The following is a 16,987-nucleotide window of genomic DNA, read 5'->3' as shown; positions in this document are numbered from 1 at the left end:
AGACAGGACCAAGGAAGTTAGAATTGGGAAGTCCACCTCTACAAAGAGACCAGTCACAAGCAGAATCCCTCTGGGATCCATCCTGGAATCACTCCTTTTTTAGCATTTACTTATCTGAGGTCAAGGCCAATGTCAATGGCCTCTGGCTGACTAAATTTGCAGATGATTGCAAATTAGGAGCTGTCATTGAATTGCCCACCAGCAATGATGTTCAGGAAGGGCTGACACAGATGAACAACTGGTGTTAGAGCCACGGACTAAAACTAAATGCCAAGAAATGCATAATAGTATCCTTCAGGAAGTCATCCACCCCTGGTAACTATCATATTGACAACACACCTCTAAGAGTTGACCCAGTAGTCAGGGACTTGGGGACACACATAGACATTAATCTAGTCTTTGACCATCATGTGTCTATAGCAGTGAGGAAATCATTCTGTGTTGTGCAGCTTATAAACAAAGGTATGGCATCTAGGTCCAGGGAAGTCATTGTTCCACTGTATTCAGCATTCATCAGACCTGTCATTGAGTACAATGCTGACTTTGGTAATCACCTAACCAGGCATATCCAACAGTTGAAATGTCCACAGAGGTTCCTCACTAAAGGAATACATGGCATAAGTAACATGTCCTATGCATACCACCTCAAAGCCCTATCTCTGTATTCTGTCTCCAACAGGCTATTGAGGGGAGATCTATACCTGGCATACAAGGCATTGTCACACCCCACTCAGACAACCTCTTGCATATCCGCAAAACAATCAGCACCAGATTTTCCCATTCTAAAGGCTTAAACCTTGCCTGTAGTATAAATATCCTAGAGACTACCCTTTCTCTGGAACATGCCCTCTGTCCATGTGAAGCAGATTTCCTCCCTAACCCAATTCAGGTGTAACTTGGGCAACTGGATGGGGAACAGGAAATTTGACCCTGGTTTGGCACCTATGTTCATAGATAGTTACTAGGCTGTTGACCAGAAGGTATTTATAAGCCTAGCCATGTGTACCCAATATAATATTATATAAAATATGTATAATTATCTCTACAACAGGTAAACTGACTTGAGTTCCCACACTACCTCATTTATTCACAAGTAACCACTCCACATAAACTCATATACAAGCCTTCAACTTGCCCCTCCCTCTCCTCCTTATTGACTACATACCACCCTAACAGGCCACTAACATCCAAAAACACAATGATGCTGAAAGGTGAAAAAGAATACCTTGCAGCTTGTCAAATTCTGTACTTTTAGTGTCTCAAAACTATGGAATGCCCTCCCACCTTCTATCAGAATAATCAGTAATCCTGCTCTCTTTAAGAAGTCTCTCAGATCACACCTCTTTTCTCTCTGGCAATGTACTTATGCCAGAGCAGTACCTCCTAACACCTGATCCACTACTATATCCCTCTACAATATCACCAGTAACGAGCTCTCTCTGACTTGCTGAATTCAACTACTTATGCCTACAAAACTCCAACAAGTAACAATCAAAACTGCTCCCCTACCTGACTAACTCCATCCTCAATGATAAAATTGTACACAATATTGATGTGTAATGTTTGTAAATAACTTGTACCATTGTGTTTAATATTTATTTCCATGCATTGAGACTGTATATACTCTCACCCCCTAGAGGGCCCATCTCTATACCAGAAGAATGCAAAGTTCCTATAATCACGGCTGCACAGGTAAAAAACACAGTCTCGAAAGCGAAGAACACAGCATCCATGGGACCTGACAATATCCCAGGCTGCATTCTACATGAACTACAGAATGAACTGGCACCCTACCTAAGTACCATGTTCAATCATAGCCTCACCTCAGGCTTTGTACCCACTGAATGGGGCACAGCGATGGTTATCCCACTCCACAAAGGGGGAGCCACGATGGACCCCGGGAACTACTGCCTCATTAGCCTGACGAGCCTGGTCTGCAAGGCCATGGAACATATCATTGTGGAACTCATAAACAAAGACATTGGTAATCTCCAAACTCTGGACCCTACCCAGTTTGGATTTGTAAAAGGCAGATCATGTCTCCTAAACCTGATTGACTTCTTTGAAGCAGTCACCAAAGCCATAGATGAGGGTAAAATGGTTCACACAGCTTATCTATGTCTCGCCAAGGCTTTTGACACCACCCCCCAATCTGGAATTATAGATAAGCTCACTAAACTAGGTATAAATCCCTATGTCACAAGATGTGTTGCCAACTGGCTCACGGACAGAACCCACACTGTGAAAGTAGCGGATTCCAAATCCGACTTCAGACCATTGACAAGTGGAGTACCACAGGGTTCAGTCCTGGGTCCTCTCCTGTTTGGTATCTACTTCTCTGAAGTGCAGGCTAACACAGAAGGTCTTCGGCTAACAAAGTTTGCAGATGACTGCAAACTAGGAGCCATAATCAAAACTCCTAACGATGTGGACAAACTACAAAAGGGCCTCACTGAGACCGATACCTGGTGTCAAAGCCATGGCCTGAAGCTCATTACCAAAAAGTGTATTGTCATCCCCTTTGGTAAAAACTCTGTACCCATGAATTACCACATAGCTGGTAGTCTACTTAATGCCGAAAATGTGATAAGAGACCTTGGGACACAGGTGGACAGTAGTCTCTCCTTTGATAATCACATTGGCTACAGTGATCAGGAAATCCTTCTACATGGCTCATCTCATCACAAAAGGATTCTCATCCAGAAAAAAAGAGGTCATTGCTCCCCTCTACTCAACACTCATTAGACCCATTATAGAGTACAACGCCCCTTTTGGTATTTACCTCACAAGACATCTACAACAACTGGAAAGACCACAGAAATACCTCAGGTTAGGGTCCCTTGCATGGGTGACCTTTGTCCCATTTGACTTGTGGATGTGCAGCATTTCCATTAGGTTTGGATCCGAGATTACTCTATAGGCCAGGCACACGTCTCCTCTAAGTAATCTATACGCTGCTGAGTACAGTGTCTGTGACTTCAGTCTGTCAGTGTATGACATATGCTAGAGACCCTGATTTTTCTTGGTTAGAAATATCTGAGGTCTGTCAAGTTGCAGCAGGTGCCTGTTGTACTCAATTACTGGCCAGATGAGGGTCGAGTACAGGGAAGAAATGACATCTTTCTCTCTTGAGACAATGCCTTTGCTAATGAGGTATGCAATATAGAATGCCTTCCTTACCACAGTAGACACATGGTGGTCAAAGTTTAGGCTACTTTCAACTTACGTTCCCAAGTCTCTCACTGCTGAGTTGTTACTTAGGGTAATATTATTTATAAGATCGTCTGCAGGGATATTGTTTTTACCTAAGGGGATGATAATGCATTTTTTAGCATTGAGTTTCAGTCCATGGCTTTGGCACCAGTCATTGTTTTGTGTAAGTCCCTCTTGAAGTATGTTGACATTGGGGATTCAGTGATTGCACCTAAATTGCAGTCGCCAGCAAATTTTGTCAGCCACAGCCCCTCTGTTTTGACCTGAATTTCTGAGAAGTATATTCCAAGCAGCACTGACCTCTGTGGAACTCCACTTCTGACAGGTCTGTTGGTTGAGGTAAAGTCCTCAGCTTTGAGTGTAATCTGTCAGTGAGCCAGTTAGCAACCCACCTGACAACATAAGGGTTGATATTCAACTTGGAGAGTTTATCAATGATCCCCAAATTGTGTTGAAGGCCTTTGCTAAGTCAAGGTAGGCTGTATGTACAGATTTGCCTTCATCTGTGGCTTTGGTGGTGTTTTCAGAGAAGTCCACCAAGTTTGACAGGTATGAATTGCCTTAGACAAAACCAAACTGTGTCTGTTCAAGGGTTTGGAGATCACCTATATCCTTATTTATAAGGTTCGTGTTGATTCGATCCATGGCCTTACAGATAAGGCTGGTTAAGCTTATAGGTCTGTAGTTCCCAGGTTCATAGGTTCATAGGTTCATAGGTTAGTACTAAGCTAACTGCCCTTGTGAGCCATTTTAAGCTTAGCCAATTATCCCTTGTGAGACTCAAACCCTGCACCTTGTGTTTGTAAGGCAAACACCTTACCATTAGGCCACCTTCCCAACCTTTGCTTTGCCTTCTTTATGAAGGGGGATGACGTTTGCTGTTCTCCATTCAGCAGGAACAAAACCAGTACTCAGGCTATGGTTGAAGAGAGTGCCTAATGGAGTTGCTAACTCCTGTTTTAGACCACTTAAAACACAGTCTGGGATGGCATCTGGTCCCATAGAGGCTGTGTTTACACCTTGCCTGTGATGTAAATAGAACCTGCTGGAGAGACAGGTATGTATCGTTGAATGACACAGGCAGACTGTGAATGGTTCATATCTCAGGCCCCTGCTTGTAAGTGTTTCACCTCTCAAGCCCCTGCTTACAATTTATCAAGGGTACCAGAACGTGTCACAGATTTGGATGCATGGCTAGGCTTAAAAAGGTCCTTGTGGCTGTTAGACTAATAAACACTAAACACTTATAAACCTATGATCCTGTATATATGTGTGTGTTTGTGGCAGAAATTTAGTCTGTTAAACATTGATTTCATCAACAGACTAAACTGCTGTGTTTTTACATCACTGGTTTCATTGTACGTATGGGTTGCAGAATTTAATAGTGTCAAAATGTAAGTGCCAGGTATGGAATATGCTTTGAATTAATGTAAGTGGGTGTGTGTTAATGCTGAAATTATTGCATTTAACAATAGTCTCAGTATTAACATTGATAGTGTGCAAGTGTTTGCAGGGTAGGATTAGAGTAATGGATAGGCAAGGGAATAATTTCAGTGTGTGCGCTTGCGTGTGTGCGCATGTGGGTGGGGGTGTGTGCGTGCATGCATGTGTGTGTGCGTGCATGTGCTTGTGTATGTATGGGTAGTGTGTCTGAGTATCTTGTATAGTGGTGGTGTTAGGGAAAAGGGTTTTTTTTGTGTAATAATATGGGTTAGTGGTAGGGTTAACACACATTAGTAAGGTGACCCGTCAACAGTAGAGATAGCATTATCAAAGGAGCTACCAGTCCATTGCCAGGTTATAAAATGTGCAGTTATGAATAATTCATGCACCAGAAGAAGCTACTGTGGCCTTTTAAGGCTCTCACATTGCCTGGCTTAAGCAATGAACAAACAGATTAATTGTGATTTTATAATACAGCAGTTTTAAGAAGACTAGAAGAATAAGAAAATTGAAGTAGTGATGATTGTTCTTATGCTTTTAGTTGGTTGTTATGCTTAGGTGAGCTCTTGTATGAAGAACTATTTAATTTGTTAACATGTATCAACAGAATGCAAAAGAGACAAGAGATTATGTAATTTATATTCCAATGCACTCTAGAGAGAAGGCCTTAAGCATGCAAGCAGATTCAATAAAATTTGTAAATGGATAAAATGTAATTTCTTCATGCCTTTTTTTTTAATAGCGCTGGAATCCGGTGGATGGTTTTTCTGATAGACTGCTGCCCAGTGACCGATGGCAATGGAGTGACATCACTGGATTGAAACATCAGCCTCTGAATAGTTTCCATCTGCCTTCGGAGCACTGGGACTGGGAGTCAGACTGGTATGTCGATGAAAATATTGGCGGAGAGCCAACAGAGAAAGGGGTAAATATTTCATTGTTCTTTGGTTTTGTACATTTTACTGAATTTACAAAATGTCCTTTAAAAAAAAAAAGAATGGTGAAAAAGTATATTTGGAGTAGGACCTATTTTCAAGTCACTCACAAGAGGTGAAATAGATAATTAAAACAAACAAACATACCAAACTTGACAGGGATTTGATTTATCAACAAGGCAAAATGTCAGCAGTACAGGCATAGTAAATAAACAACTGTTTTTTTCAAAGTAAGATGTGTTGTAAAATGAGGTGTTACATTTTGTAAGGTGTAAGCACTGCCTTTGCATTGTAGGTTGTGTAGTGAGGTGGCAGTGTGGAAGCCAAGGAAAGAGTTGTGACTATACCTCTCAACCTACAGATATCAAAAATCTGGACAAAGGTTCTTGTACATCTGGCCAAAAATCTGGAAACTAATTAGCATAGCATGTGCATTGACTTCTCCCATGTCTGGCAGGATTATGAGATCACCCCACTCAAACATAGGTAGGCAGTATGACTGTAGCCCATCTGTTTAACATAACTAGCAGGCATATGAAGACAAATGTAGACTCATTCACATAAATTAATAACTCTTTATTTTTGTTCTCACTTTACAGGAGTCCTTTGATACCCCAAATAGAATACTGCGTCCAGTTGTTTGGGCTCTGTAGAGAAAAATATAAAGAAGGGAAGTTGCAAACGTTTTAGGTTGTTGAGAAGTCTAATACAAAAACATAGGTTTGTGCACTGCGTAAATCAGGAAGGAAAGAACACATTATGTTGGTGAATAATGAAGTCAAAGAAATAAGGATACAAACAGGTAGGAAATGTTTTGATTACCAGTGGAAGGGTTCCAAATTTACTATAGACAAAGGGAAATACTTCAAAGAAAAGGCTGTGCATAAGTGAAATCACCTTCTGGAATGGATTAGTGTGGGCTGAAACAAAAAAAATGTACGCAGCATTGGCCAGGAAGAGCAATTGGAAAATGCAGATGCGGGTACTAGATAATATGCATACTGCTGCTTGTACCAGCTTGAAAAAGTAACACAACTGGCATTTACTCATGTGCTAATAGAAAGCTGTGTTCAAGCTACAAGATTTCTTGTATGTTTTTGTTTTTTCAGGATTTTAATAGATATGCTGTGTTGAAATCCTGAAAAAAATGAAACGTATAGGAAAATGGGAAGCCTTGAAAATGGCTTTCTACCACTGTATAATAAAATGCCCACTGTAAAGTGATCCATATACATCGCAGTAGCACATTTTAAACACAAGAAGAAGAATATACTGTTGGCTTGTGCCAGGGTGAAAAGTAAAGCATTTGTCATTTACTCATATACTGGTAGAAAGACTGGTTCAAAATACAAGATTTTTTCTATGTTTTGTTTTTCATGGTTCTAATAGATATGACAAAGCTTTTAAAATCCTGAAAAAAAAAATACTGGAAAACAGTCTATTTTGAGCATAACTCTTTACAAGCACATAATTGAATTCCCATAATAAAGTGATTCATGTACATCACCGAACTTTATAAAACACATGAATCACATTACTTTAGCTGGCTGCTTCCTTCCTATGCAGCATAGTGCCAGTTGTATCCATTCAGACTCAAGAGCAGGTAAAGACCAGATGAGTTCTGTTTAATTTCAATTAAAAAAGAAAAACAGTAGTACCGCATTCTCAAGGTTTTTCTTCCTTACTGCATTCACGGTATTATAGTGTCAGTCATTTGTACTTGTATCAGACCTTGCACGCAGTTATGTGATGGTTGCAGGAAGATGAAGAATTTTGAGGGGGGCGGAGCCTAGATGGCCAACTGAGAGCAGTAAGTTTTGAGAGCTCCATAAACTAGTATAATAATATAGGAACATTTTATTATTTGCAAGTTTAAAACATCATAAATCTATAGATAAACTACTAAACTACATAAATATAAATTTTGGTGGAGATATACAAAATTTTTCCTGTCAAGTAACTTGGAGTTATATTGAGTGACTGAATATGAACAACTCAAGGAATTCTCATCCAGATGCAGCTTTGAAAAAATAACTGGAATTGATGACATCTACCTTACAGGAACTATCTTTGAAGATGGATGGCTTTAAAAATGACTTAGAAAACCTCAAATGAAATTCTCAAAAAACAGACTGATACTCTTAAGGAACTATTACAGCAACACCATACAAAAATAACAAATATAGAGACTTCTCTAAATGACATTGAAGGGAGACTCATAGAGGAAGAATTCCAAAAATAATTTCTGCTTAAACAGAATACATGGCTACTTAACAAAATAGATGACTTAGAAAACAGGGAAAGGAGAAACAACATAAGGATCTTTGGTCTGCCTGAAAACACTGAAGGTGAAGACATTATTTAATTCTTAACAACCTGGATTTCTTAATTTTTAGACTTGAAAGAGGAACTTTCATTTGGAATTGAAAGGGCGCATAGAGCACTGAGGAAACCTGCTTCTAACTCAACAAGTACTCTCCCTAGATCCATAGCAATAAAATATCTTTCATTTCTGGACAAGGAACTAATATTAAAATCTGCTTGGAGAAAATCACCCTTAAAATACAATCAAAGCCTGATAAGGTTTGACAATGATTATTCTTCCAGAATACTAAAACAAAGGAAAAAAGTTTGGCCAATAATAAAATTGTTGAAATAAAACAACATTAAAGCACAGCTGGCCTTTCCAGCCAAGATAAAAATACTTTTTGCCAATGAGATGAGAACCTTTAATGACTTAGAAGAAGCTACTACATTCATCAAAAACAACATGGTGTCTATCCCAGAAGAAATGGAATGGATGGCCCCTACTCTTAAAAGAATAAAATAAAGAAATCCTTGGACTGATGCCAGAAAGAAGAAACAAAAAACTGATTCCAAGATAGCTGTCCCAAAAAAAAAATAACTCTTACAATTACCCTCCGGATTTACGAAAGCTTGCACGGAATGCAAGAAGAGTGTAGGAGCCCATGCCAGCAATATGTCTGCCGTGCGATCCAGGTAGAGCTGGCAGGGGCGTACACCAGAGCTGCTAAAGCTACTCTTGCACGGACAGCATCATGGTATGCAAATTACCTCATTTGCTGGTGAAAGCCATGCAAATGAGGTAAATTTGCAATCCAGGAAACACTAACCTGTCCATGGAAGATTAGTGTTAGCTGCAGAAATGTACTCCGTTGGTAATGGAGTACATTTCTGCAAATAGCTAAACGGAGTTATGACAGCGCCAAATAAAGGATGCATACAGTTGAGGAAGCCTTATATTTGGCCATTGGCATTATATAATGTTTAAAAATATAACAATTTAACTTTTTTTCCCCCCGATCTCCGATGTTTAAGCATAGCGCAGCACCGCTCAAACGTGCGGCACTTATAAAAACAAGAAAATAATTTAAAAAAAGCCAAAAATAGGTATTTTCACTAAAAAGCTTATTCTGCCATGCAGGTGAATGGCAGGCTGAAGACAACATGGCCACTGAGTAGTGGTTGCTAAGGGGGGGGGAGCTCAGTGTGAGAGATGTAACCATGCATTACTAGGCAATCTTATGCAAATGAGGATAAGGATAGTGAATCCCAATTTTCCCCAGCATGTGAGGCATGTCCCAAGAGTGTAAGAGTAGGAGTAGGTGAGTAGAAGAGTAGAATATAGGTGACATCATGAGGGGGTGTGTCAGACAGGCTGGAAGCTAATTGGAGCACAGTGGCTTGTGTTTGCTTTGAGTTTCTCAGGATTGCAAGAGGCATGCCTACAGTTGTCCTATTTGAAAACGTCAAACCGAAGGTGCACACTGTTAAAAGATAGGAAACTCCTTGCAAACATGCACACAGCATGTGCACTCTTGTGCTCTAGTTTGCACGGCGCTGCCCCCGGTGGAAACAGAAAGGCAAAAGGAAGGAAAAGAAGTAGTAGAAAGTTAACTAAGGAGAACTAGCAGAGCTGCCAGGTGAAATATATCAGAATCAGCCAATTACACAGGCAGCAGACTAGCCCAGCCCAGCACTTTAAACTCTGCAAACACCATTCCCTCCTGTTTTTTTCCTCAAGAACTCTGCAACACTGCAGTATACAAAGAGGGAAAGCTTAAAAAGCTTAAGTCAGACAAAATGTTAGGGGCTGCTCTTGCTATCATAAACCAACATGTGCAAGGTGCTGAGGGTGGTGATGTTGTAAATGCTGCTGAGCAACCCACAGTGAGAAGACTGAGAATAATGTACAGATCCAGGGAAACCTACCAGGGGCTACATGAGCTGGAGATAGTGGAGCGCTATAGGGTGGACAGAAACCTCCTACAGCAAATTGTTGATTTCCCCAATTCCCGTGAGGCATTGGCCAGCAATATGCATCTTTTCCACCAAATAGCAGAATACCCTGAGGTAGTGGGTGCAATAGACTGCACGCGCATACACATCAGAGCACCACCCGGTGAGCGGGGTAAGGTCTACATCAACCGCAAGGGCTTCCCCATCCATCAGTTGCCAGTTTGTGTGCAATGCCAGTGCATAATAATGAATGTCTGTGCTGGATGCCCTGGAAGCTATCACGATTCCCACATTTGGCATCTGACCCAGCTGTACCAGAGATTTGCCAGTGGGGACATCCCTGAGGGTCACCTAGTGGGGGATGCTGGATATGCACTGGAGCCGTGGCTGATGACACCCATCAGAAATGCACACACACCTGAACAAGAACTCCCAATGTACGGTACTTATGGTGAGTGTAGATCATATTGTGGACATGCCAGTCTCATCCATGACATGGCATGCTAAAACACAACTGCATATTTAAACACTACACATACCCAATATGTGTCATATGACCTAGCCACTCAATAGCACCACAAGACATATATGTGCCAGTTGTGCAAATGGTGATTGGTATGCATACTGTTTAGAGGTGCATATGTGTGCACACACACATCATTATGGTGTGTAGCAGTGACAGCTATGTGTAGTACTGTGGTTACAATAACTGGATGGGGTATAGTACCATAGGCCATCATCATGAAGCATCAGGTAGTCACTCAAGGCTACAAATGTTTCACAAACCAGCATTAATCATGCTGTGCCGGAACTGTACTACCTTGGCTAAATTCACCATTTCACAACCAGTTGTTACGTGAGTTTGTAAGGAGGCCAGTAAGTAGCATTCCCTGACATGAATGTGTAGTGTGTTGCAGAGTGTTTAAATGCACCAGGATAGGCCTCTACCCCTCAGGTATATTATGCGTAATGTGTGGATGAGATTTTGGATACTGGAGTGTGTCTTTACAGAGGGTTTGGGAATCCTTTATGTGTAGCATGTTAAAATGCTCTGTGTATGACATATATGTGTATGTTATGTGCATGTTGAGTATCAACTGTGCCTATCCAATGGTCACTACAGTCTAGCCACATTTGTTTGAGATGGTCTGGGTATTGCATGTGTTTGAGGCAGCTAAACACATTAGTGAGATGTGCGTGCTCTTGCACCAAACATGCACAATGGGTAGGTGTGTTACATGTGTAGATGGCCTACACCTTAACTATGACATGCACTTTTTATTTACAATAATGAATGTAGAACACACTCACCAGCATCTGTCCGCTGCCTTGATGTCACCCGAGAGGTACCTACATAGAGATGAGACAGTTTGTCAGTGGCCACAACTGTGGCATTGCTACTGTGTGTTTGCAATCTTACAGTACAACAACAGTTTACATTCACAGGGCTACAGATTATGTTCCAAATGATCAGTATTGCACAACAACAGGCTCCACATCTTTGAAAGACACACTCATCTCACATATGCATGATCTACAAATACAGATAACAGTAGTCTACATATATGCCATGTTACCTGCATGCTGCATGTGTGCTTGCTGGGTGGCTCCAATCTCCATCATGGTGTATGTCTGCTGCTGTTGTTGTTGGGCAGGTGCCATGAGGCTCATGAGCAGCTCCTCCACTCTGGTGACGGGGGGATGGATATTAACACCACCCCCTGTTGCAAGCTGTTCTCTATGCACATCAGCGGCATGCTGACGGACATGTCTGAGAAGATCACTGCAGTGGTGGCGTACCTTCTCATATGTGCGGTTATGCAGGCCTACCTAATTGACCCTGCGGACAAGATCTTGCCACATTGCAGTATGCCCCTGCTGGTCCTGGCTGGTTCGTGAAAACATTAGCTGGTAGTGCTGAATCATACTGCTAGTGATTATATCATCTTCAGCACTACTGTAACTTGGGTTCCTGTGGTGGGCCATGATCCCTGGAAGACATAAATACAAAAATATTTCTGAGCAAGTCATATGGCACATTTAATATTATACAGTACAGATATCACTCAACTGCCATATATAGCAACCTGTAAGCTAACCAAGAGTGAAACACTGTAACTGCCACTTATCACTGCTCACCCCACAACTGCTTGGAAGTGTCTCGCTCACTCTCTAGCTAATGAACCATGTTCTGCACAGCAACAAAATAAAATCACTATATAAGTCTATACAAGAGTACCTGGCACACTGTATGCAACACAATGCACCACCTAGCCACAGCAGATATACATCAAGCTGATGTGTAAAGAAATATATCATCCATCACAATCAGTGTAAGGTCCAGTAAATGTATTATTATTATACCACAGAACTTGTTAATGCCAAACCCGTGGCCAAAATATGTGCACAATTGGGAATATAGGTCACATACTGCTGTAGTATTCTATGAATATTGCTAGATACACAGTTATATGTATTACCACACATATGTCAAAGGACATGTTACAGACATACCCACACACACATCAGACATAATTACAGGACACAAAGGTATGACAACCCAGATAAACTTTCAGTGTGTACTATACAGTACTGTGTGTCAGTACTTACACAATCTTAATATTGAGAAATGTAATCTGTGATGAATACAGGGACCACACAGAACAGTGGATGCAAGCAATGTGGGCATACACCATACTTTGCTGTACAGGCCCAGAGCTTCAGTTAGTACTACAGTATTCACAGGATTTGCATTCAACATTGGTACCAATCAATAATCATAAATGACAATGACACACCCTAGTTAAAAACCAAGGGACTTAATCACACTGTATGCAATAACACTTGTTCTGCCTAGCAACAGAATACACAGCTTTTGCTAGGATCAAAGCAAGGACCCATAATACCATAACATAAACAGTTTCCCACTAAGCTATCCCACAGATGCATATCTTTGACGTATTCACAAACATATTGACCATCACAGTCAGTCAACAGTACAGAGACTGTATTGCAACAAGTAGATGTAGGTGTGTATATATATATATATATATATATATATATATATATATATATATAATGTGTATATATACATATACACATCAATTTGTCTACATATATATATATATATATAGGCACATATACATTTCACCTTTCATAGTGAGAATATCAATTATACAAAGGATGTAAGGTGTACAGTAATGTAATAAAATCGCACAGTTTTGGGATAAATGCATTGAAGGTGTTCAAAGTCCAGGTAGATTTAGCAGGCCTTACTGGCTTCAACATTGTAAACTGAACAAACCACCCAAAGTGTTTAACCACCACATGTCATATACCAGCACTGTATGCTGTCTTGTTTGTCACACACTAAAACCTACATACAAATATGCACATACTAACCTTCACCAACATATATATCGCCCCCTTTCGCAAACAGTTGCAATATGTCCCCTGCTGTATGCACATATACAGATGTGAATATATATGACACATATATATTTCTCCATATGTGTGTGGCATACACACACATGGTCCACAATGTTGCAAGTCCCTGGACCTCACAGCTGAACTGTTGGGCCTTGCTGCAACACAAACAGGTGTCACATATGAACACAGACTAACATTAGGGGGGTATATATGGCAATAGATGCTAGATAAGCATACTAGACTGCTACAACAGTTGCCAATGCTAAGCTACACTTTAATATGACTATCATGCATGTGTTGTTCTGTCACACCCATGTTTATATAATGTCAGCGCTAATCCCCCCAACAGCCATTGGCCGCACTACTGTACAGAACACAGATAACATGGATCAGATCTTTGACTTTTAATGCTGAGCTACACATTTCACAGGTATGTCCCACTGCCCACAGGTACACACAGTATTGTCCATAGCAGTAGTTAAGCAGAACATCTGTGCATAAAGAAGTACTGCTGCCACATATGAATGTTTCACATTATGTAGACTATTCTTCAATAACATCTACTACATGCCAGTAAATACATATGTGTCACATACCTTTCCTTTGTCTAATTTGGTAATATTTCTTTTTCCTTTTCTCTCTCTCTCTCTCTCTCTCTCTCTCTCTCTATATCTCTCTCTGTGTCAGTCTCTGCAATAGAGTGATTGAGTTTGTTGGCAGAGATTGCATCCTGCTTTTATAGGAATTTGCACATGAGCATGTGATGGCCTCTGAACCAATTAGTGGCCACCATTTGCTAATTGCATGCAGCTTGCTGTGAATTGCAGTAATCACTGTCATAGCAACCCAGTACTATAATTTGCTGACTCATGTAGGCATGGCCCTTTCAGCTTTCCAAGATGGAGATCATCCTTGTTTGGTATGGACATCATTGTTTAAGACAGAAGGTATAGTTCTTATATGAGAAGCCAGGGGTGTAGCCAGTGATTTACATTTTGTGCTCAGACCTAACATTGCTGCTTCCAGTACCCACTTGTCAGTGTAGAAATGTACTCACCCCTCAAAATGCTACCCCAAGATACATGGAAAGAGGTACTTTCTTTTCAACTGTTACAATTAACTGCCATACAAAGCTAGTTATAGAGATGTATTCCTTTGGCACAAGAATTGTTTGTGAACTGCTATACTGTGAATATTCATTTACTCAGTTCTAAACAGTTTGTGCTTTTTTAGTGTTGACATTAGCATGAGCTGCTCAGAAAAACTGGACACATTTCAGTGCAGTGAGTATGCTTACCTACATCCTTGGTAGACCCTGCACACACAGGTATATTCTACATTTGGGTAGGGTTGCAGAAGCACAGAGAGCGTAAGTAGTATTGTGTGGATTTTATCTTGCTGGACTTACAGGGTTGCTGTGTACATGTTAGATTATCAAGGCAAGTAGTCTGTCTGCGTAACTCCCAGCTGTGGACCTATCCATATGATAGCCAGAGAACAGCCTGTTATTTTTTGTATGTGCGCCACGCAGGTTTTTTTCAGCAATAGAGCAATGGCATTCTTACAGTTGGTTGCTACCAGTACATGGCTACATCCATTTGTATTTCAGTGTTGTATTCCTACATAAGGGTATGCTTCCGAAACTCCTTCCAAAGCTATTTGCACAGTGTGTAACAGCAGAAAGGCTAATATGCCTCTGTGTTTCTGCCTCTGCCAGACCTCTCAACCAATTGGGTTCATATTTGAACAGAATCAGGGAAAAGTCAAGAAAAAGTCAGGAAAAATCAGGGACACCTTTAAAATATTAGTGCCATTAAGTTGAAACATTGAGAGAATCAGAACATATGAATTAATACACCTTTTCGGAAGTAAAATAAGTGTCTAACTCTTAATTATTGTCATTATTCATTAAGTGTAATTCACCACCTTTCTGCCCAAAGTCAGTAGTTTTAGGAGGGATTCGGAGGGACAGAGCTAAAATTTGGGTCAAAATCAAGGACATCCCTGAAAATTAGGGACAGTTGAGAGGTATGGCCTCTGCCCTAAGCAGATATGCCAGTGTTTGTTCTGCTGTGATACTGTGTGGGGTTGTAAAGTGATGGTGTAACATTATTTCTTGCTAGAATAGCTGCTTCTCTTATCACAGTCATGTAATGTAATCCCACAACAACTGTTGGTCAACATCCTCAGAACAAGTTGTGTGGTATGGTATTCCTAATTTTCCTTTACATTCACTCATTCTGATGCATGATATAATTATTTAAGCACCAACTTGATGTATATCTACAGTGGCTTAGTGGTACTTCATGTTGTGTAGTGTGTGCAAGGTCCTGGGTTTGAGACTTACAGAGGTGTTTTATTTTGCTTCTGAGCAGAACAAGGGCCCTCACAGAGTGACTAAGGCACTTTTAAGCAGGTTTGCATGGGTTTGCGCAATGCTTAGCATTGCTTAGCCAAGCGCAAACCCACTCACTACTGCTTAATAGTGCTTACTCCTGCTCACCCCCGCGCTAATTTCTTTGAAAGAAAAGAAAAATGGGGAGATAGGAAAGTGGTGAAAAAGGGCACAAAGAGGGAAAGACAGTATGGAAAATAGCTTGGGATGTGCAGGATGGGTGTAGGGAAGGTCCATTGCTGCCCATTTCTTCAACAGCAACAGCTGTGCATATGCAATAAATTTGGAGGTAGATATGAACCCTTCAATCCCTGAGAGAGGGGTGAGGACAACAAAGTATGTTGTAATGCCAATTAAATAGCATTTCATGTGTCCAGTGGACATGTGTGCAAAATGGGCAGCTATATATGGGGCGTAATTTTGTTTTTGGGAGCAGATTGCCCTTTTTTTTCAGGTGAGAGTGGAATGTGGGGTAGGGGAAGTAGGTATATTTGGGGAGGTAGGTTGGGGAGGTAAACAATCAAGACAAAAAAGACGCATACAGAGGCGGTATATGGCATGTGGTGGGTGAACACCTTTGACAGGGAGGGATGTTTGGTAATCGCAAGCCCATGAGTCCCCAGATGGAAACAGTGGGACTGAGGTCCCCACCCATCGGCAGTCACCACTGCACCTTCACAGCCCAAAGGGTGCCTGTGCTGGGGGCTGTGTAGGAGGGGCAGGCTGACCCGGGAGTTATGCCACCCAGGCCTCAAGCTGGTGTAGAGGTTCTGCAACAGAACGTTCAGTCTCTCTATGCACCACAGCCCGGACTGTTCAAAGGGTGATAGGTGCCCCTCCACCCACACTTGCACGGGGGGGCAAGCCCCATCCCCTGCAGTGCTTCTACCCGAAGGGGGCTCAGGGCCAACGGAGGAGGAGAAGGTCCCAGGCTGGGCACCAGGTCTGCTGTTGCGGGGTGCCATGGCCAGCTGAGGTGGGACAGGTGGGTCTGCTGGGACCAGCCTTCCGATACGAACTATGTTTTGGAGAGTTTAATAAAGATATGGGTTAGTAACAGTCAACAGCATTCCCAATTAGTTATAACAGCATGCAGAAGTATTCCCATTAAACCAACACACCAGATTTTCAACAGTTGAAAAGCAAGCATAACACATGCATATATAGAACAATAGTGGACATTACAACAGCATGCAGGTTTAATTGATGGCAACAGGCCACCAATATTGTGGTAGTTTAACAGGGCACATGCATAGAAATAAATGCAAATATTTATAAACCAATAGGACATATGTCCCAACAAATGTTTTGA

At 41.2% G+C, this 16,987-nt stretch overlaps 1 protein-coding gene across 1 annotated transcript in view; it reads left to right on the top strand.

Moving 5' to 3' along the window:
- Positions 1 to 16,987, top strand: part of TECPR1 (tectonin beta-propeller repeat containing 1) — a gene marked incomplete in the record, with an annotated part of 1,181,271 nt that overhangs the window by 86,935 nt on the left and 1,077,349 nt on the right. Inside the window, 1 exon segment of the mRNA XM_044089712.1 lies at positions 5,399 to 5,581. Within this exon segment, the coding sequence (XP_043945647.1) occupies positions 5,399 to 5,581 (183 nt within the window).

The sequence above is a fragment of the Protopterus annectens genome, chromosome 12.part0 (genome assembly GCF_019279795.1).
Source record: "Protopterus annectens isolate FY-2018-M chromosome 12.part0, PAN1.0, whole genome shotgun sequence".
NCBI classification, from domain to species: domain Eukaryota; kingdom Metazoa; phylum Chordata; order Ceratodontiformes; family Protopteridae; genus Protopterus; species Protopterus annectens.
Note: the sequence above shows the minus strand (reverse complement) of the source record. Positions and strands in the feature narration are given on the sequence as shown.